This window comes from Typopeltis vanoorti, chromosome 13 (assembly GCF_054136105.1).
Source record: "Typopeltis vanoorti isolate ZY-2024b chromosome 13, IOZ_Tvanoo_1.0, whole genome shotgun sequence".
NCBI classification, from domain to species: domain Eukaryota; kingdom Metazoa; phylum Arthropoda; class Arachnida; order Uropygi; family Thelyphonidae; genus Typopeltis; species Typopeltis vanoorti.
Window position 1 is genome coordinate 110,309,204 of NC_143561.1, and position 22,532 is coordinate 110,331,735.

The window sequence follows — 22,532 nt, forward strand, 5'->3', positions numbered from 1 at the left end:
TGCATCTCTAAAACAAAAAAACCAAATCAAAATGCGAGATATGCATTTTTTTTATTCATTTCTGACTAATGACTTAGGAAACTCAGATTTCTTTGGAACTTCTGACTAAGGCTTTAAATTATGTAATATTTACTGTATAATTTTATACATCCATATTAAATATATGAAATTCAATTAGTCAAATCTTGACTTGTAAAAAACAAGTCAAGATTTTTCCTTATAGGAAGTAGGCAAGGCCATTTAATCCTATCTAGCTTTTGGAGACTGGGTTGGCAGTTCAATCTCCACTACTGATTCCTTCTATTGATTTCTAAACTTTCCCAGAAGTCTCCAGAACATTTTCCACCTGCACAATATTATTTATTTTCTGCATTTTTCCAAACATCTTTTTTAAGCCTCAAATTTTACACAGAATTGAGTTTCTTTACACTTTTTCTGTTAGTGTTTAAGAACACATTTCGTACTTATTGCAAACAAGTTTCTATAAATTAATCATCTACAGGGTTCTTTGACCATGAAGGAGTTCTTATATTTCTCTTTTAAATAGCCATACTATATAAATATATATATATATATATATTCATTTTAAACCTCCTAGCCAGTGAGTAGTATTTCTTATATATATATATGTTAAAAATACCAAGCAAATTTAAATTTTTATATATGTGTATATAAAACCAACATTTTGTTATTTTTCTATTTGATCTATAAAGTTTATTAGCATTAGCTCAAACTATTTCAATTTGTTTTTGTTTTATATCTGAAACATATTCCAGCTTTGATGCTTAAAAAAAAGTTTTTTTGAATGTCTACCTTTTGTGGGTTTGAGCAATCATTTTAAATCTTCTCTGAGGCAGTATTTCCTATTTTAAATCTTATGAGGTTTCATGTATTATGGGTCTGTTTTTATGGGAATTTCACCCATGAAAAGGAGTAAACTTATAATACAACCTGTTATATTCACATATAACAGGTTGGATAAGGATTATATAATCTAGGAGCACTGACATGGTGTTACACTACTTCAGGCCTCTGATAAGTAGATGGTCTCACTTCTCCAAACACAGAAAACTGTCTATCACCTACACTTCCATAAACATCCAATGCCATCATGGGATTCAAAGTCATTATCAATAACAAAGTGATAAATAAAACTTCTTGAAATCTTGGGTGCTCTTGTCATATGAATTTGTGCACATATTTAGTAAGGCAATGATTATGTCCAATAGCAGAAATCCAGTCACTTGTCTTCTTCCATCATTAACAAACTGCATCTATACACACACACACATGATCTCTATGGGTTGGAAAGTTTTACAACATCTTACAACATTAGAGAAGTCACCCATCTGAGTGGGTCTTAAAATACTTTTGTTTCTTCTTGTTTTTTCATTTGAAGCTGTGTATATGACTGAGACTCATTTTTCACCATATGAATAATTTATATCTAAAGAAGATAAATTAATAAAATGAGAAAATACTACTACCTTGACATGGTAACAAAAAGTGGGGAGTGGGGGGGGGGGAGATGCTTCATTGGTTAGACAGCTATTTAAGTGGTAGGAGAGTCACTGGCAGGGCTTTCTTTAGTGGCTAGGTTACTAGTTGATGCAGTGAGCAAGTGCCTTCACTAATAGGAACACTTGTACTAAAAGACTTAAAAATTAAGTAAGTTAGCAGAAACATTGATTAATGAGAAGATAAAATAGAAAAAGAAATTAAATTTTCAATGATGAAATAGTATAGCGCCTGTGTAGTTCACTAGAAATGGTGCTAAATCACCAAAAGAGAGACTGTTGTAAGTTCAATTCTAGTCTCTGACTAGAGAACTTTTATTAAACCTTTTTTTTGACTGTTCCCAGGTGAGCTGATCTCTGGCAAGTGGGTTTTTTCTTCATGGAAATTCAAGAAAACAGGCATGTTAGTACTATCTAAAACAAGAAAAGAAGTGAGGAAGAACACAAAGGGTACTATATTAATTTGTAGAGAAGTATGGACAAAGATAAACAGGCTGTGGTAGGTGTCTTAGTACTTGAGTGGAAAAGACTTAATAGTTCACCAATCATCAGTCCTATGATAGAAGTAAAGTAAATGTTATGGAAGGAAGAACAACTTCCTAAAAGTTATATGATGTGTCATATGAATGCACCGAAGTTAGGAGGAAAGAAAAGGAAGAAAACAGCAAGTGCTAGCAAGTTTGGAGAAGAGAAAGTAATGATAATGGTATAAGGCAGTGTGCTTTTTTGGGGGGATGGTATGCAACGGTATGGTGCACCAGCACTTTTATATTAACAGTGACGTTTTGGTATATGGATACTAAGTAAATGTGTAAATTATTACTCATTTACCTAGAATACCAAAGGAAAGAGTACCAGCTCCTATTGTTTTACAAAATAAGCACCTGTATTTTAATTGAATATCAGTACGCAGTTTGTATGGTGTTCATTAGTTCTTTCTGCTAAATTCGCATGGTTTGAAGAAGCAAGGTGAAAATTACTAAATTGTTCCAAAACAGAACTGTTCATCTGATCATGTCATGGAATATATAGAGGAGCAGACTGCTAAGTTGTCAAGGCCATGGATGCCAAAGCCAAAGGATGGGAAAGATCTGATAATGAGAGTACAGACTGTATTGAACTTGATCAAACAACAGAAACCCTTTGAGTTCACTATAAGAGCAACATAAGCAGAATAAAAAATTTGTACATGAAGTCTTCCAGAACAAGTGCAAAAATATAACTGTCATGTGTATGTATATATTTTTTTTTTATAATCATCATCATCCAATTCCTGATAGGTATGTTCAAGGGTGGTACAGGATGCTATGATAGTGCTACATGAAAAGTTTATATTATTAATTAACTTTCTATCAATAATTTTCCTCCAAATTATTGCTATTTGTCAGGATAATAATGTAAAATCTTATATTTTGGTCATTTGAGGCACCTCTAACTGCATGAATCACCTAGATCTTGGTTTACTCTGAGGTTTTCCCCCCCAAACATCGTGACACAAAACACCAAATTTTCTAACTTTTCTTCTCCATAAGTCATCATATCCTTAGATTAGCTTTGTCCATGCATTTCTGAATGCTAACATTGTCAAGTTCTTCCTAATATCTTCATTTTTAATGATTCTGTCACTGATGCTATCTGTTCACTCCCCTAATTTTGCTCAGGGTTCTTATATTTTAGTTGCTAGTCTAGGATCAACATTTTATTTCAAAACCAACTCTTAGATCCATAAGTTAAAACTAGTTTGCAAACAGTCCTATATTCAGCTAATTTTGACTAATTTCTCTCTTATTAAATAAACATATTTATATAAGTTTATGTATGTATTCATAAACATAAACTTATTCCAAATAAACATACTCTTTCCACCATTGTTTATTTTCATACTTAAACTGCATCTTCATAAAAAATTATGCCTAAATAGTTGAAATGTTTTATAGGTTCTCCATTTGAGATGCAGCTGATGTTTTCAATGTTCCTACCTATTTTCAATAGAAGGGCTTTTTACTGCTGTGCATATTGGCACCAGATCTATCAGACCTAATGCCACTTTTCTTTAAAGTGTGATCCATACAGATGAACATCAGTGGAGATGGAGTGCATTGTTATCTCATGCCTGATTTTACATCAAACCATCTTCCTGTACTTCCGTGAATTCTAACTGTTGACATATAACTCAAATATAGACCAAAACATGCATGACTGACATTATATACGCACGCACACACACACACACACACACGTTCTCTTGACACCTTGTCATGTGACTTTTCTGTATCTACAAAACTTAAATACATATGCTTGTTTTATTCCATAATTTCTGAACTATTTTTCTTTAAGTGAAAATCTGATTCTGACACCTGTATTTGCCTGAACATGACTTGTTTTTTTCCAAAGTTTTTCTGCCAAATTTTTCTTAGCCTCTTCTCCAGTATGATTGGAAAAATCTTACTTGGAAAACACTTACTATGGAAATTCCTCTGCAATTCTCAGTTTTATTAGAATTTTTTTATAAGTGGGTAGTATGAAAGTGCTGCTTCAATCATTCTAGAATCCGACCCTCTGACTTCTGAATTATGCAGTGTGCCCATGTTAAAACTTTCAGACCTTCAATATTTTGGCATTTCTGGTTGAATATCATCTATGATAGCTGCCTTTCCATTTCAGGTTTTTGATGGCTTTTTCTGCTTCAAGTATTGACATGCACTCCAAATACGTTTCTCCTGAATACCAATGAACATGTTAAAACTGAATACTTTATCACTGTTCATTTATTACATACGGGGGGGTCTCCGAGTTACGTCGGAGATCCTTTCCTACGGACCAACGTAAGGCGATTTTCAATGCAAGTTGGAATTACCATAGCCTAAGTTACTTACCTAACCTAAAACACCCTAAAGTCGTATATATCAAGAAACAGAACTAGGCCATAGGAAAATGAAAGGGAGAACATAATTACTGTATACAACAGAGAAATGAAAAAAATGAAACTGTAATAAAAAAACAAACATAAAAATGAGAAGAATCCCCAAAATGACAAATGAAACTGTACATTCTGTACAGGTGATTAAAAAAAAAAAAAAAAAAAAAAAAAAAAAAAAAAAAAAAATGAAAGCAATTCTTTACCTTTTATCCTGTGGTTGACTTGCACACTGGAAGGGCATTGCAAGGAGGGAGAGACTGACTTAATGGAAGGAGGAGGCTGGAGAGGCAGGACAGGCTGCAGAAGGTGCAGGAGATACTGCAAGTGCAACTGAAGAAGATGGAGAGGCTGGAAGAGGAACTGAAAAGACAGTTGAGGTACCAGCACCTGCTGCAGGCCTCTCTACCTTCGTGAAAAAAAGTTCCAGGCTAGTCTGAAATGATACCATCCTCTTCTCCTCGTATATCTCCCTATAACACTGCAGGCACTCCATAACCCCTCGGAAGACCTTTGTGTACCTAGCAGTGTTGGGATCCTCAGCCTCAAACTTGGCCAGCCCATCCATGAGGGGGAAACCTTCTGCCAAGCCCTTGGTGGTGAATATCCTAGGTTCAGGGGTTGGAACCGTTTCCTCCTCCTCAATCAGTTGCTTCTCTAACTGAATGAGGTCTTCTGCTGACAACTCCTCCCCATGAGATGCCGGAAGCTCTGTGACATCTTCGGCCTCTACTTCCAAATTCATCTGCTTCCCCAGGGCAACAACCTTCTCTGTGACAGCCTCAACTGTCTCCTCATAGCCACGGAAATCATTCACAAACTGGGGGGACAGTTTTTTTCCACACACCATTCAAATTTGTCTGCTTCACTTCATCCCAAGCATGCTCAATATTTTGTATGACATTATAAATGCTATACGATTTCCAAAAGTCTTTGAGGGTTAAGTTCCTGTCTTTTTCAGTTGCACTGAGCAAATGTCCTGCAGAGATAGTAGGCCTTAAAGGAAGCAATAACACTGTTGTTGTTGTGGTGTTTGGTGGTTTACCTTCCACCAAACACCACAGCTGCAAAAGGGCTGTGGTGTTTGGTGGAAGGTAAACCACCTTAACATTAGGGGTGAAAGTCATCCAAGTGGGCAGAGTGACCAGGAGCATTGTCTAGCACCAGCAATGCCTTAAAGAGCAGACCCTTGGCTGTACAGTACCTCTGAACTTCTGGCACAAAATGGTTGGTAAACCAGTCCTCAAAGATTTGAAGTGTCACCCATGCCTTCTTATTGGATCTCCCGATGACAGGCAAATGCCCTTGGATTTTCAGCCTGATAGACCAACAAGAGCTTCAGTTTTAAGTCACCAGCAGCATTAGCCACAAGAAGCAAAGTCAGTCTCTCCTTACCAGCTTTATGGCCTGGTGCTGCCTTCTCCTCGTTGGCGATATAGGTATGACTAGGCATACGTTTCCAAAATAGGACTGTCTCGTCCACATTAAACACTTGTTGAGCACCGTAGCCCCCATTCCCTTATTATCTGAGCTAACCCCTCAGGAAACTCACCAGCTGCTTTATCATCACCACTAGCAGCTTCACCTTGCACCTTAAGGTTATGTAAATTGTCCCAAGCCTTAAACCGCATAAACCAACATTTACTAGCATTAAACTCTTCACCTGCACTTGTTTCCCCCTTTCACTTTTCAATGCCTCAAACAATATTTTCACCTTTTCTTGAATTAACATGAAGCAAATTGGGATATGGTGTCCGTGAGGTTAGCCTAGTGGCTTTGAGCTTCACAACCATATGACTAGGGAAGGAGTGTCCTAGGTTCAATTCCCGTTGATGACGTGAGGAGCTGAAGGATCTTCCTCAGCCATTACCAAGTTAGCCGGTCTTGGATGTGGACAGCAGGGTTTTTTCCGCCAGTTTATCTAGTGTTTTTGATCCCGCGAGCAGGCAAACCGGCCCCGTGAACACACAGGGATACTTCGAGGCATAGGGGTGACCATTCTATCCTCGTATTTTGGTTACAAAATCCAAGCATGCTTGGAGGGCTGTGGGCCTTAAAAGGCCTGTTAAAGCCATTGAGATAGATAATTGGGATACGGCGTTGATGCTGGTCTTCCAGCCAAAGAACAAGAAGCCTTTCCATCTCAATCATGAGCCTACTATGTTTTTTCATAATCACAGTCGATTTCATGGGCACCAATCCTGTCACGTGTTCAAGGATGCGAACTTTATCCTTGATAATAGTCCCAACTGTGATACGACTTAAGTTCAATGCGCGGCTGATGTTCATTGGAGTTTCTCCCTTTTTTGCCCTTTTAATAATGTCTAATTTCACTTCCAATGTAACGGCTTTCCTTTTCTTCGACACGCTGCCATCGAAAGAGTCTGCCTTACATTTGGGAGCCATATTGAAGGATAAAAAGTCACAAAAAACACAAGCACAAAATTGAGAGAGTGGATGTAAACAAAGCACGCGGTACCCAAAGAGTATATGCTGGGACCCAAGCGATGCCACCTCTTCCAAACAAACGGTACGTAACAGTGTATTCTTCTGCCACACTGCTTCAAGTCGAAATTTATTTTTTAAATTATTTATGGGATTACCACCGTAAAGTCGAAACGATGCATGTCGTGGACCCCCTGTACAGCAATCTTTCAAAGTAATTACTCTAGGCAGCTAGAATATCTTTCTTTTCAGTTTTTATGTCAACTTTATTATTTGGTCTCTTTAACAGTATTCTTTTTACCATTTCTAAGCTTTTTCATTAGTCTCCAGAACATGCTGTAACTTCCAAATCTGATCTATATTCTTACCAAAGTCTTCCCATGACTTTGGCTTAGCTATTTTTACAAGTTTGGCTTTCTTACATATTTCTCTGTTCTCTCAAAATACAGAAAAATGCTAACTTATATAGCAGAAACTTTAAATTGTGCTTTCTTCTTTTCTGTGACTGTCTAACTTTCCAAATTCACCACAGAGTTTTGATTTTTATCCCCATAGGGCTTGCAGGCATGGGCATAGCTAACCGGGGTCCCAAAGCTAAGTATGATAAATTTCAAGCTTCTGATCATACTTTTCTCTTATTCTTCCACTTATTGCTTCTACCCTCATACTAACATTCCTCCTAACGAGGGTTCTTTACTTTAAATTTCCTATCTATCTTGTCTCTCTTACTAACCCCAGGAGAAGATCCTCCATTTCCTTGAAGCTATTAGAGTATTCGAGGGCTAGGGGTGTTCTCTCCTCTTCCAACTAACCACTAACATACCTAGTAGTGGACAGCAGTGATACTAGCTGTAACCTTTTGTAGTATACATGCTATATGAGGCAGAGATCCAGAGGACTGTTTTTGCTGAAACATGATAACCTTGGGCTATGATGAACTGTTCATCTCTCTGGCCAGGATACTGCAGTAGAGAAGGCAACGGGAAACCACTCTACTATTATCCCATGATAACCTTCATGATGATGCAGCCTTATAACAGAGGGGCAGCTGCCAGCCTGGCACACCATGGTGGTACCTCTAAGCACGGAGGGGAAAGGAATGTGCAACAAAGACCAAATTTGACTAGGCTGAGGAACAATGACGTAGCCCACAAAATCATGAATCAGATCATCATAAAATAACTCCCAGAAAGAATTTCAAGATAGGAACATGGAACATCAGGACTCCTGCAAACTGGGAAACTAGACATAATACAGAATGAAATGGAAGATAATAAGATACTAATCTTAGGGTTAGCTGAAACTCACTGGAAAGAATGTGGTCATTTTACAACACATATGGGAAACAAGGTGTTTTTCCTCTGGTCCAGACCATAATAGTGAAAAGGTAGTTGACATCATTGTTAATAAAAAACATTAGTAAAGCAGTAAAAGGATACAACCCAGTCAGTGACAGAATCATAACAGTAAGATTAAACACCATCCCAATTCCAACGACGCTGATACAAGTTTATGCACCCACATTGAATGCAGAAGATGAAGTAAGTGAGGAATTCTACAAAGACCTAAATGAAACTATGGATACAATATCAAGGAAGGACATTCGAATAGTTCTAGGAGACTTCAATGCTAAGGTGGGATTCAATGCACATGATGATCACTTATATGGAATCATTGGAAAATACTGACTGGGAAGTAGAAATGAACGAGGAGAAAAACCATTGGAGTTCTGCTTTGAAAGGGAATTAGCAATCACTAACACTATGCACAAACAGCACAAGAGGAGACTATACACATGGGTAGCACCTGGGAATTGATGTAAAACTCAAATTGACTACATTTTCATTGACAGAAGATGGAGGACATTAATCAATAACACCAAAACATTGCCAGGAGCAGATTGTGTATCAGACCATCAAGTATTAACCTCTAATTTAAAGATCCATCTGAAAGCAAATAAAAATAACAGCAACAAAAGATATGACTTTTCACAAATGGACAAAAAATTTACAATGGACATTGAATCAGAGCTGAAGAAACAAAAAAGAACACTTCAGAAACAAAGCATTGAATTATATTGGACACACCTGAAACAAACCATTGCAAAATCTGCAGACAAACGCATTCCAATAAAAAAGAAGAATGGTAGTCCGTGGATTACAAAAGAAACTCTAGAACTAATTGAAAAAAAGGAAACAAATTAAAATAACAAGTTGGAAAAACCCAAATTACCTGAACGTAAACAAAGCTATTAAAAAATCTTGTCTTAAGTTTTGTCAATCTGGAAAAGGCATATGACAAGGTGCCAAGAGAGAAGCTATTCAATACGGTTAAATGCAGCTACAGTTAAATGGTGTCAATGGGACATTATATCAAGCAATACTTAGTCTTTATTTGAGTTGTAAGTCAGCTGTTAAAATTGAAGGAAGTATAGGAAGATGGTTTAATGTTAAATCGGGTGTGAGACAAGGATGTACATTAACCCCTCTGTTTTTCATACATGGATCACATTATGAAGGAAAGTAGTATTAAACATGATATCAGAATGAGATGTTAATGTCAGCTCTTTGCTTTATGCGGACAATATTATACTTCTAAATAAATCTGCTACAAGTTTGCAAGATTCCCTGACTAAATTGAATAACTGTTGTAATAGATATGGTATGAAGATCAGCATTAAAAAGACAAAGACAATGAATATAGGTAGAATTGTTGAAAATCTCAACTGCGTTGTGAATGCGGAACCTGTGGAACAAGTAAAACATTTCAGCTACTTAGGCACGATTTTTAGTGAAGATGGTAAATTAAATATGGAAATAGACAACAGAATCAACAAACCTGGTATGGTAGGAAGTCAATTGAACAAATTCATATGGAATAAGAGAGAAATTAGTCAGAACACGAAATTAGCTGTATACAAGACTGTGTTCAAACCAGTTTTAACTTATGGATCTGAGAGCTGGGTCAGAAGTAAAACACTTGACCAAAGACTAGAGACCGCAGATGTGAGAGTCCTGAGAAAGATTACAGGCATGAACAGATGGCATCAATGGCAATATCATATTAAAAATGAGGATATTAGGAAAGAACTTGACATTGTCAGCATCCAGGAATGCGTTAGCAGAGCTAATCTCAGGTGGTATGGTCACTTAAACACAGAATGAGCGAGGAAAGATTAGCAAAACAAGTGTTCTCTGCCAGGTTGGCATAAAAACAACCAAGAGGAAGACCAAGATATAGGTGGATTGATACGGTACAAAGTTATCTTGTGCCTTAAGTGCCTTAGACCAACGCTCTCCGAACTGTGGGCAGCGGCCCCCTTGGGGGGGGGGGGGGGGGCTGTGAAATAATGAAAATAAATTTTAAATGTTTTAAGACTAAGTGTGCCATGTCAAATGTGTATATAAGATGCTAAAAATGTAATATTTGCATTTGATTTTTGCAATATTCACTGTGTATGTTTTATATTGAATATAAACACAATAAATATTATAATAATATATGTCTGTAATACGATTTTTTTTTCCGATGGGGGCCGTGAAATATTTTAAACTTTTCCAAGGGGGCCTTTACATCCAAAAGTTTGGGAAGCATTGCCTTAGACGATAGAAATATAAGATCTGATAATGTTGGAGTCATGACAAGTAACAGACTGATTTGGAGGAAAATTGTGGATAGGAAGTTAGTAATGATGTAAATTTTTCATGTAGTACTATCATATCTTGTAAACCTATTGAGGGTACATGGCAGGAATTTAATGATGATGAGAGATCTTGTCAAAAAGATGAAAATAGCTATATCCCAAACATCTATAAAGAAATAGAAAGACACTCCAACTCTAATGAAACAGCAGATTAATTCAAGAAGGTTAAGGATGTAACCAAAAAATTCAAACCAAAACTTTATATAATTGCAGAGGAAAATGGCAAAATCTTAAATGACACAGCCAAAAGATGGAAAGAGTATTTCGCTGTGCTTTACAAGGATCCAGCTATTCAACAAGAAGACGAAGGAGTTATGGAAACAGAACCGGAGATCCTCTTAAGTGAAGTAGAACAACCAATCAAAAAATTAAGGAAAAACAAAGCCCCAGGTCCTGAGTCAATACCAGCTGAAATATTGAAAAACCTTGGAGAGAATGCAGTCAACTGGATACGATTTATGCAACAAAATCTGGAAGACTGGAAGATGGCCGTATGAGTGAACCAATTCCACCATTATCCTAATCTACAAAAAAGGCAATCACAACAACTGCGAAAACTACTGCATCATTGCTCTTATCTCACTTACCAGCAAGATTTTACTACACATTATGAAGGAGAGATTACAAAGTTTTATAGACCATCAGATCTCGGAAGAGCAAGCAGGATTCAGAAAAGGTCGAGGGACTAGAGATCATATATCTAACATCAGACAAATAATTGAAAAAGCAAGGGAATTCAACTTAAGCCTTTATCTATGCTTTATAGATTACTCCAAGGTCTTTGACTGCATGAGGTGGGATATCATGTAAGAATCAGGAATATCAAACCATCTAATAACCCTCATAAAGAACTTATATCAAGAAAATCAAGCAACAGTAAGAATTGAAAACTCACTGTTCCCTGCATTCCAATTTGAAAAAGGATCAAGACAAGGATGCATACTCTCACCATTACTATTCAACCTTTACAGCAAAACTATAAAGAAAAGATCTCTAGAAAAGTGGAATGGAGGCATTAAATTAGGTGGCCGAACAATCACTAACCTACGATATGCAGATGACACAGTGATAACAGCAACAAGCGAACAGGAATTAAAATCCATCCTGAATCAATTAGAATGGGAAAGCCTAAGTCAAGGTTTAAGAATAAATCAGGATAAAACGAAAATAATGATTTTAAACAAAGCAGAAGAGATAGATGTAGAAGGAATTGAAATTGTCGACCATTTCAACTACCTTGGAGTTGATGATAACAAAACAAGATGGATGTAAAAAAGAGATAAGAAGAAGAACAGCACTAGCTAAAAAAAGCAATGACTGATTTAACCAAGATCTGGAAAGACATGCACATCTCCAAAAAGACAAAAATTAAGCTTGTAGAAACCTTAGTTTTTTCAATCTTTCTCTATGTTTCTGAGTCTTGGATTATGTCAAAAGATGACAGAAGAAGAATTGGGGCATTCGAGTTCTGGTGCTGGAGAAGATTGTTAAGAGTGTCTTGGACAGAAAAGAGAACAAACAAAAGTATTCTAAAAGAACTGAATATCCACACAAGACTGATAAGCATAATCGAAAAGAGAATACTGCAATATTTTGGGCACATATGTAGAAGGGAAGGCAACTGCCTAGAAAAAGTAATCATCCAAGGTAAACCATGTGGGAAAGGAAAAAGAGGAAAACCCCCAACAGGTGGATTGACCAAATATCAAGAATCACTGAACTTAAACTAAAACAAGCAATAAGAGAGGCACAGGAGAGAAAGAAATGACGATGCATCATCAGGAAGGCACGAGTCCTCAGACATGAGGAGATCCGAGAAAGAGAGAGAAATTTATTACATCTCTCTCTTTCTCTCTCTGGCTGAATCAATCAATATTTTTTCAGACTGCCAATGAACATTGCAAGGTTTTTTGATTTTTGTTTTCAAATCTTTAAAATTTTTCTTGAATAATATTTGTATATTTGTGTCTTTTTATTCTTTTTAAAACTTTCTTCAATGCTTTTCTTTTTAATATGAGATACAATTTCATCCTGCTCAAAACTAAATGGCCATCACTTCATATTTTACATTTTCTGTATACTGTCATATTCTTAACCATGATGAAAATATATCTAAATTTCTTGTGTCTCCTTTCCAAATGAATTTGTGCACATCTTTATATGGAACATGGTATTGGTAATGACTAGTCAATGTCCTGAACAGAAATCCAGCTGGTAGCTACCATTATTATTGCTGTTTCCTCTAAAATTTTCAAAAAACATTCCTGTCTGGTTCCTATTCTGCTGTTTATATCTCCAAAAAGGACCAAGCTTTTCTTTATGTAAGCAGTCTTTTGTAATGACTTGAAAATTCCTCCATCTTCCTTAATAGAACATTCTGTGGTACCATAGGCACAAGCAAGTTCTGCCAATTTCCCATGTTGATGTTTACCTACATCACTACTTGAAACTGTCTGCAATTTAAGAAAATTTTCCTGTTTAATGTTTAATGCTGTTCTACAGTAATGATTATTGTTTGATTATAACATCTTGTATTTGTTATTTAGAAAAACCCTCACCTGTTTGTCTTCGTCTTCTTTATTTTGCTAATACCAATTATGTCGATGGGATACTTCTCTAATTCTTCTGCCAATCATCCATCCCCTTAACAATACACTGATGATGTGTGCATCTCGAATTTCTGCTAATGTTTTTCACTATCAGCCTTGTTCACTGATGAAGACAGGAGGGACTTGTTTAACTGAGCAATACCTTAGCCAGCATAACATTTAAGTTTTGTCATCATCAAATTCCTCACATATACCCTCAAGGGGTGTGCAGAATCTTATAATAGTACTACATGAAAAGTTACATCATTTACTAACTTTATGACCAATTTTCTTTCAGATTAACCTGTCAACATTCCAATATTATCAGATCTTATATTTCTATCTTCTAAGGCAGTGTTTCTCAACCTATGGTCCACGGACCACTGGTGATCTGCAGGCAGACAAATTAATTAAATAAATATTTTTTTTTTATTATCTAAACAAATTAAAATTGAATAAGTAAAAATTATTGAAATCAAATGGAGACTTTAAAAAAAACAACAACAAATATTGTCAGAATGTTCAAAGGCCGAAGCAATAAAACTATATTGTTGCTCACTTTAGCCTTTTTATTATTCATCATTCTGCCTCTAAATTTGTAGCGGCAGAATGACAATAATAAAAGAGGGGGTGAAGTGAGCAATAATATAGTTTCATTGCTTCCACCTTCCCTTGTTGTTTTGTCAGATTTGAAGTGAACATGTGTTATCCACATTTCAACCAATGGCTTGTTGTTTACTGATTTTTATTACTGAAGGTTTCCCTCCTTCAACCAGGGCTCAGTATATCTTGAGAAGTACTAAGTGATACTTAAGTGGACAAAGTGTGTCCTGAGCTAACCCCAGTATTATATATTTTTCAGAAATGTTGTTTAATAATGGAAAAGTGGCTTAGAACTAGGACTTTGAAAAGAAGGGCAAATGAAACAGGTGATGCTAACCCTATTCGTGATACAAGTTTTGTAATGGCAAGTAAATCTGATACTATTAAAGAAGAAGAAATAGGCAGTTCAAAGAAAAAATACAGTAGGAAATATAACAGTTCATATTTGGAATTCGGGTTTACTTGGTGTGGAGATGAAAGTGAACAGAATCCTCAATGTGTTTTGTGCTATGAAGTGTTGTCGAACGAGTGCATGAAACCTGCGAAACTCTGACGACATTTAAGAAACTAAACATTGTGATGTGAAAAATAAGCCAATTGAATTTATTCAGCGAAGCTTAGGGAGATTAAATCATGGGAAAGATATAGTTTTGGAAATGGGTTCCATTAACAGCAAGGCACTGGAAGCATCCTATCTCTTAAGTTTGCGTATAGCGTAAACAGGGAAACCTCATTCTATCAGGGAAAATTTGCTACTTCCAACTATAAAAGATGTGGTAAAAATGATGTTTGGCAACAAGTTACTAAAAGATGTTGATTTGATTCCTCTTTCAAATGATACTGTCGGTCGCAGAATTAATGATATGGAAGGTGACGTAGAATCTCAGTTAATCGAAAGAGTTAAGAAGAGCTCTTATTATGCGTTACAAATAGACAAGACTACTGATGTTACAAGTGATGCACAGTTGATCTGCTTCGTAAGATATGCACATGATAACAACATTCATGATGATATTCTGTTTTGTAGAACTTTGCCATCCCGAACAACTAGAGAAGAAATATTTCACACTCTCAATAATTACATAATACACAAAGGGTTCCAGTGGGAAAACTGTATAGGCTTCTATTCGGATGGAGCTCGCGCCCTTACAAGCAGGCATACTGTGGTTGTTTCTATGGTCAAGGAAGTAGGTAAGTTGTTTCATACATAGGGAAGTGTTAGTCTCCAAAGGAATGCCACCAGAATTTAAAACTGTGCTATACCACGCTGTAAAACTAGCTAATTTTATTAAAGCTCGACAGTTAAATAAGAGGTTATTTTCAGTACTCTGCGATGAAATGGACAGTGAATATATACAACTTTTGCTTCATTCTGAAATTTGTTGGCTTTCCAAGGGGAAAATACTAACAAGGTTATTTCAATTAAGGTACAAAGTTTTATTATTTGTAAATGAACATAATTTTGCATCACTCCTTGTTGACGAAGCATGGTTATCAAACACTATCTTTCAGAGATTTTTTCGAAATTAAATGAACTAAATCTTTCCCTTCACGGAAATTCCTTAACTGTTCTTGATGCCTACGACAAAATAAAAGCATTCGACAAAAAACTGGTTTTATGGATTAATTATGTAAAAGGTAATTTGCACCTTTTCCAACATTGGAATCCTTTTTAGTGGAAAATGATATTTTTTGTTGATTCTGAGTTTAGTCACTAAAGTGAGACCTCAAGGGCTCACTTTAGTGAGTATGGGCATGGCAAACCTGAGGTACCAGATGCTGGACCATGCCTTACTTCATGTAATATACATCTGTTATATTATTCTGTAGACTGGTCCCTCCCCTTCTTTCTTTGCTTCTTTCTCCTCTCCTTGCCCCTTCCCCTTGATGCTATTAGAGTATTCGAGGGCTAGGGGTGAATCTTTCCTATGTTGCTAAGTCATTTCGTCTTATGCAGCCACCGAAGGAGGCAAGCTAGCCTCAATAGGTGCCAGTCCCAAGCCCGGATAAATGGCGAGGGTTGATGTCAGGAAGGACATCCAGTCGTAAAACTTCACTGCCAACTCTAGCTATGATATGAGTCAAAGAGAAAATGATATAAGGGCTAGGGCGTACCCCTTAAGCGACATGCAGCCACATCGCCCTACAGCTGCGAGAAGTGGACAAGGGCGGGTGTGGTTAAAGAAGTGAGCCCAGCAGGTGGTCAGGACGTTGCGAGTGGGAACACTGAATGTTGGAAGCATGACTGGAAGGGGAAGAGAGGTGGCAGATATGATGAGGAAGTTGGACATTTCATGTGTGCAGGAGACAAGGTGGAAGGGAGGAAAGGCAAAGGAACTGGGAGATGGATATAAATTGTTCTACTCTGGAGCAAATAACGAGAGAAGAAATGGTGTAGGAATTGTGGTGTGTGGCAGAATTAAGGGCAAAGTACTGGAAGTGGGTAGAAGGAACGACAGGATCATGCAAATGAAATTGGGTCTTGGAGAAGAGCGGGTGGTCGTATTATGTGTATATGCCCCGCAAGTTGGATGTACAGCAGAGGAAAAAGATGAGTTCTGGAACGTGTTAGATGAAGAAATGAGGGAACTGGAAGAAAACGAGATGGTGATTGTAGGAGGAGACTTGAACGGGCACATAGGGAGACAGAACAGAGACTGTGAAAGGGTGCATGGTGGCCACGGAGTGGGAATGATGAACCAGGAAGGAGAGAGGGTTGTGGACTTTGCAGTAGTGTTTGATCTGGCAATTGTGAACTCGTTTTTCTACAAGAGGGAAGAACATTTGATAACATTTAGGAGTGGTAACAACAGTTCACAAATTGACTACATTTTAACTAGAAGGAAACATCTTAAGATTGTGACAAATTCTGAAGTAATTCCAACAGATCTCAAGTGGCACAGCAACACCGACTGCTGTGCGCAGACTTTAAAATAAGATCGAAGATAAGAACCTCTGGAAGCCATGGGATGAAGACAATTAAGTGGTTTCGCTTAAAAGAAGAGAGTGTGAGGAATCATTTTTGGGAGAGCGTGTTAGAGCGGATTTTGGATTGACCAGAAAGTGTACAAGATTGGTGGAAACATAATTCAAAAGTAATCCTGAGCTGTGCAATCGAGGTGGTTGGTGAGACATCTGGAAAGATTAGAGAGCAAAAGGAGGGTTGGTGGTCAAATAATAATGTACAAGTGGCAGTGACAGCTAAGAGGAAGGCAGAGCAGAAATGGGATGGGTCAAGAGTGGAAGAGGACAGAGAGAGAAACAAGAAGCCAAGAGAGTTGTGGCACAGGCAAAGGCCATGGCATATCAAGATCTGTATGATCAATTAGAAACAAAGGAAGGACAGAGAAAAATTTACCAACTAGCGAAATGTAGAAATAAAGCAGCAAAGAACATCTTACATGTGAGGCAGATCAAAGACGCTGAAGGAAGAGTATTATGGAGGGATGTGGACATAAGAAACAGATGGAGAACATACTTTGAGGGACTTTTGAATGAGGAAAATGCAAGGACTCACAGAGAAGATGGGCAGCCTTCTGAGGGGATGGTACAGAACTTAACTTTCATTGTAATTAACACTACAATACGTTTTTTCCTTCTTTCCCCAGATGAAGAAATAATTTTTAAAAACTAATTCTAAAATGCTTTGGAAATGTTTACCTGTCTCAGGCGACATGGTGACACACCTGCAGATTCAATTTTTAAGCCAGTTATTCGCCGAGTTATAAAGTTCTGTGGAGTATCTTCAAGTAACATCCATGGTGTTGGTGAATCTAAAAATATTTGGGTAATACGTAAGTGATCGCTATATAAGAAAACCATGTATCATTCCTGATTTACAAATATAATATATATATATATATATATATATATATGTAGGGATAGATAGATATAAAGCATGGGAAAATATCATTGATTATCAGTTAAAAATAATCTATAGCTTTTGAAGATTTGAATCTATAGCTTTAGTGAAGAGTTGCATTAGACTACTTCTAAAGAAACAAGTATATCTCTGATAAATAACTTGGAAAAAACCGAAAGCAACAAAACCTAGATAACTGATAATGAGGCATTAAACAAAATATTTTATAAAATAAAGATCCGATCTTCATTTACAATTATTTTAATGATTATATGAAATGGTAAGAAAAATAAAAGTGAGTGCAGAATAAAAAAAAAAGTGAAAACAGAGTGCATAGAATTTTTTCCAAAAAAAATTGATTTTTTTAAAAAATATAATAATGTAGCAAATGAGGAGAAAAATCCATTCATATCACATTAAAGAAAGATTAAAATGAAGGATAAAAATATAACAGAAAAGGAGTAAATAAGATGTGTAGAGGATTTTCTAAAAAACTACTGAATGCTATTTAAAAAATGCACCTCAAGTAATGTAAAGAGAGCAGCTTCAAAGCAATATTATGACATGAAAAATGGAAAGAAAGAATGATTTACAGGAATATATGTGCTTCAAACAGTCAATATTAAACTGTATTTTTACAGAAGGATAAATTACACAGAAGTTAAACAGATGGTTATCATCAAGAGGGACTATAGAAAAAGAAGTTGATGGGGGAAAATAAAGAGAGAAAAGACACATGAGTATGGAATGCAGACTAGTAAGGAAGGCAAAACTGAATTACGACACAACACTAGCTAAGATCAGAAAAAAATTCTACAGTTCTTTTATGTCACAAGTGAAATACATTTATGATAGAAATCACTAGTAAATGCAGATAGTAAAAGAGCAATTGTAGTGTAAGAATTACTGAACAAGCACAGTGAAGAAAACAGATGGACAAATGGAGAGCCAGAGATATTACAGAATTCTATGTAAATCTAGCAATGGAAGTGCAGGACATCAACATGGGTTAAAATAATAATAATAATAAAATGCATGAAAGAAATTGTACTACAAATAGTGTGGTTGTTTAATTTCAGTCTTAAGTTTGGCATTGCCAAAATGGAGGCAAAAGATCACTGGAGAGCAGGTTCTGGAGTCATCATCAAAATCTTGAAAAGGATGGTTATGAAGGTTTGTTGGTTGGATAAGGTAATGGATTATAGGAAAACTAGTTCTGGAGTTGTCAAAATCTCAAAAAAGTTGGTTACAACCAACATTCATGAACAGATGTTATAGTAATGGAACTCTGAGGTGGGCAACATGGCACTGTTAAGACTTTGTCTTAGTAACCTACTAACATTTCATAAGATGAAAATTGAGATATATATATATATATATATATATATATATATATATATATATATATATATATATATATATATATAAGGAAGTGACATGGAAGAGAATGAAAGTAACAAGTGGGTGCTACAAAACACCCACTAGTCACTTTCTTGAACTACTGTTATTTCATCTGTATATTAACAATATTATGGATGAATTAAAGGAAAATATATGGTTTGCTGATGGTGCCAGGTATCTAAACTGATATAGCATCTCTTTGGGATAACTCAAATAGTCTATAGAGGAGTATTATTGTTAATCTTCCACCACGATAAGTTTGTCAAGGGTGGCAATGTCTAATTTTATAAATTACCCGAATTCATACATTATACTTTTATAGCATACGAACTACTACAAATGTGTTCAAATCTGTTTCATCTGCAAGTGGGAGAAACCAAAGGTCCCACTAAAGAAATGTCTGGAAACCTAATTTCCAGACCCTTCTTTAGTGGGACCCTATTAAGTAAATATGGTCACTTCCAGATTTCTGATATAGCTCTTTAACAGATATACACATTTAACATTCTACATATTGACAATGTGTAGAGAGACAGATGCAACTTAATGAATCAAGACAATTATAAACACCTTTTATAAAAGGTATGACCTGAGCAGGTGACAGTTGCTGTTTGTTTTAGTGTATCTTAGTCATGTATTTTGTAATGTGGGGTGAGTTCACATTTACTGGATGATATGCACTTTTAAGTGTGAGGATGCCAACAGAACTACACATGAAGCATAATGACTCATCAAGAGGCTTTCTCTCATCATCAACTTGATCCTCAAACATTCACTCATCTTCAGCAATTTTTCTTTTGTGAGCAGTGCACAGTTTCAGTGCTACAAAATGGTGTAGGGAGACAATGAACCATGATAATACTGGAAACTGAAGAAAAGATACTGTGTCTAGTGGATGAAATTGAAATCTGAGTACATGGAGAAACATGCTGGAACCTGTACACAGTTGTGTACAGGTTCCAGCACGCAAATTGGCTTTACACATACCATTTCCAGCAGTTCAAGCCCTTTTACGAGACAATTTTCATCATAGTCAATTGGTATATTTCTGAGAAGTTTCTACATATGTATGTGGGACCAACAATTTCACTTGTGTGCTTTTCGCAGATGAAGTGATGTTCACCTGAGATACTTTTAGTTATGACAATCACGCAGACCAATCAAAATCCACATCCTTATCAAATCAAGACATCAGCAGTATTCCTCCAACAACTGATCATAAGAGAACCAAACTATTCATAACTCATTTTTAATGATATTAACAACACCAAACGACCTATTTTATGAAAGAGATGTTTTATTAAACTGCTTATATTTCAATGAATTTCAAATCAGCATCTTTAGAGCACAACACACCATGCATATGCGACAGTGAGTAACTGAAACAATACAAATTGTAACAAACAAAAGATCTAAAGTCCTAATTTGATGCCCTGTAATGTTGTAAAAAACTCTGTGCATTTTTAATTCATATGAAAACATAAGGAAATAAGTAAATAATATTTAGTTATTTCTTTAAAGCCATATATTTTAGCTTGATAATTACAGGCCACAATAGTGAATGTGAACAACAGATTGATTTGAAATAGTAAGAACCGCATGATGTTATACATTAAACACACAAACGTATAACTGAGGAAACATTGCATTATTAGTTATTCATTACCTGTATTAAAAAAACTTTAATGATGTGCAATTAGGAACTCTCCCATATCTTAGATAGTGAGAGGCAGTCATTCCAAATTTAAGTTCAGACAGTGAAATAAGACATCAGCACTTTCTTTAAGCAAACATTCAAATTTATAGCACCATAAATGAAGTATTTATGTTTCAGATCATAGGATATTGTAGTCTGTATCAAGAGGTCATTCCTGGTGGACACTAGAAATGACCTCTTATCCTGCCCCAGCACTGAAATATTTTCTCTGAATTAATCCCTTAAAATCCTTTCTCATCTCATCTTCCTTATACCCTCTTTTACCTTGCGGTGTCGAGGGTCCATCGATCATCGGACCTGACTCCGTTTACAGGATAAGGTGGTCAGCCTTATGCCCCAGTGTATCCTATGGCTTGTAGTATTGAGTTCTCATGGCCAGTTTGCTTGCATTGCGGGATGAAAAACCCCAGAATAAACTGGGGAAAAAACCCTGCTGTCCACGCCCAAGACTGACTAACTTGGCTATGGCTGAGGAAGATCCTTCAGCTCCTCACGTCACCGACGGGAATCGAACGTAGGACACTCCTTCCCCAGGCATATGGTTGTGAAGCGCATAGCCACTAGGCTAACCGTGCGGACAATTAAAATCCTTTAAGTAACTTAAATGTTTCTATCATATCTCCTCTTTTTCACCTATCAACCAACTTTTGCAACCCACAAACCATCAGTCTATCCTCATAGACAGCATTCCACAGACCACTCACAATCTTGGTCACTTACCTCTAGATCCTCTGCACCACTTCCTCAGCACAAAGAAACCCAGGTAATCAGACCTGAGCACACTAATCCAGATGTCATATCAAGGCTTTACAGAGAGGAATGATAACTTCCATATTTGTTTGTTAGTACATTCTTCAATAACCAAGTGATCATGTGAGTTATCCTGTCTACCTTAGAAATATGCCTAATAAACTCCAATTCTCTATCTGCTATTATCTCCAAATCACTGGCTTCATCAATTTCCTGTAGCGTAGTTCCTTCAATATAGTACACAGCTTATAATATTTTTATCTCAAAATGCATCTTGATACTTTCTCCACATTAAATTGACATCAATTATGCCCATATTTAGATCACCCTACAAGCTTTCTCCCAACTTTGCATCAACAGCTAACAACATTTGGCAAACAGTAACATTCACTGGCCTGGTTGGCATTTCTGCTTTCCAACCAATAGGCTGTGGCGTCGAATCCCACTACAGGCAAAGATGTTTGCGATTGATTGTGGCAGATGAATTTCATCACCCAGCATGAGACCACAGCCCCTGTTGGAGGTCTGAAATGACTTGCAAAAGTTCCATGTTTGGTCTTATTTTTCACAGTCCAGAAACCGTGCTCTAGAGCAGGGTTTCTGGACTGTGAAAAATAAAAATAAAAAAAAAATCCTTATTCTGTCCACAGTACAAATGTACTACAGGTTTACAAACAGAAACCTCTCATGAGTGGGACACACAAAAAATAAAAATTGAATATCTCCTTTCAAATCATTTCCTATATTATTTATGTACATTAAGCAGCAGTTGTCCAACCACAGAGCGTTGTGACACACCACTAGCAGGGCCGGCTCTACCGACGGTGCAAGACGTGCATTTGCACGGGGCAGCAAAGTTGGCATAAACTATACGAAAAATAAGGGAGAAGGGGTGGCAAAATATGCTACTGCACAGGGCAGCAAAATTCCTAGGGGGCGGCCCTGCCACTAGTTACCTGCTTTCTTGTGGATTCTGCTTCTTCATATACTGCTCTTTTTGCATCTCCATCAGCCACCATTATATGCATA

At 36.6% G+C, this 22,532-nt stretch overlaps 1 protein-coding gene across 3 annotated transcripts in view; it reads right to left on the minus strand.

Annotated features, from left to right (window-relative positions):
- LOC150100468 (uncharacterized) overlaps positions 1–22,532 on the minus strand; it is a 100,462-nt gene that overhangs the window by 917 nt on the left and 77,013 nt on the right. For 2 of the 3 annotated variants that reach the window (XM_090403015.1, XM_090403017.1), the window contains exon 7: positions 17,434–17,546. The exons of the other annotated variant lie outside the window; for it this stretch is intronic. In XM_090403015.1, coding sequence (XP_090259141.1) covers positions 17,434–17,546 — 113 coding nt within the window. The remainder of the gene's footprint in view (positions 1–17,433; positions 17,547–22,532) is intronic. 3 annotated transcript variants of the gene reach the window in all.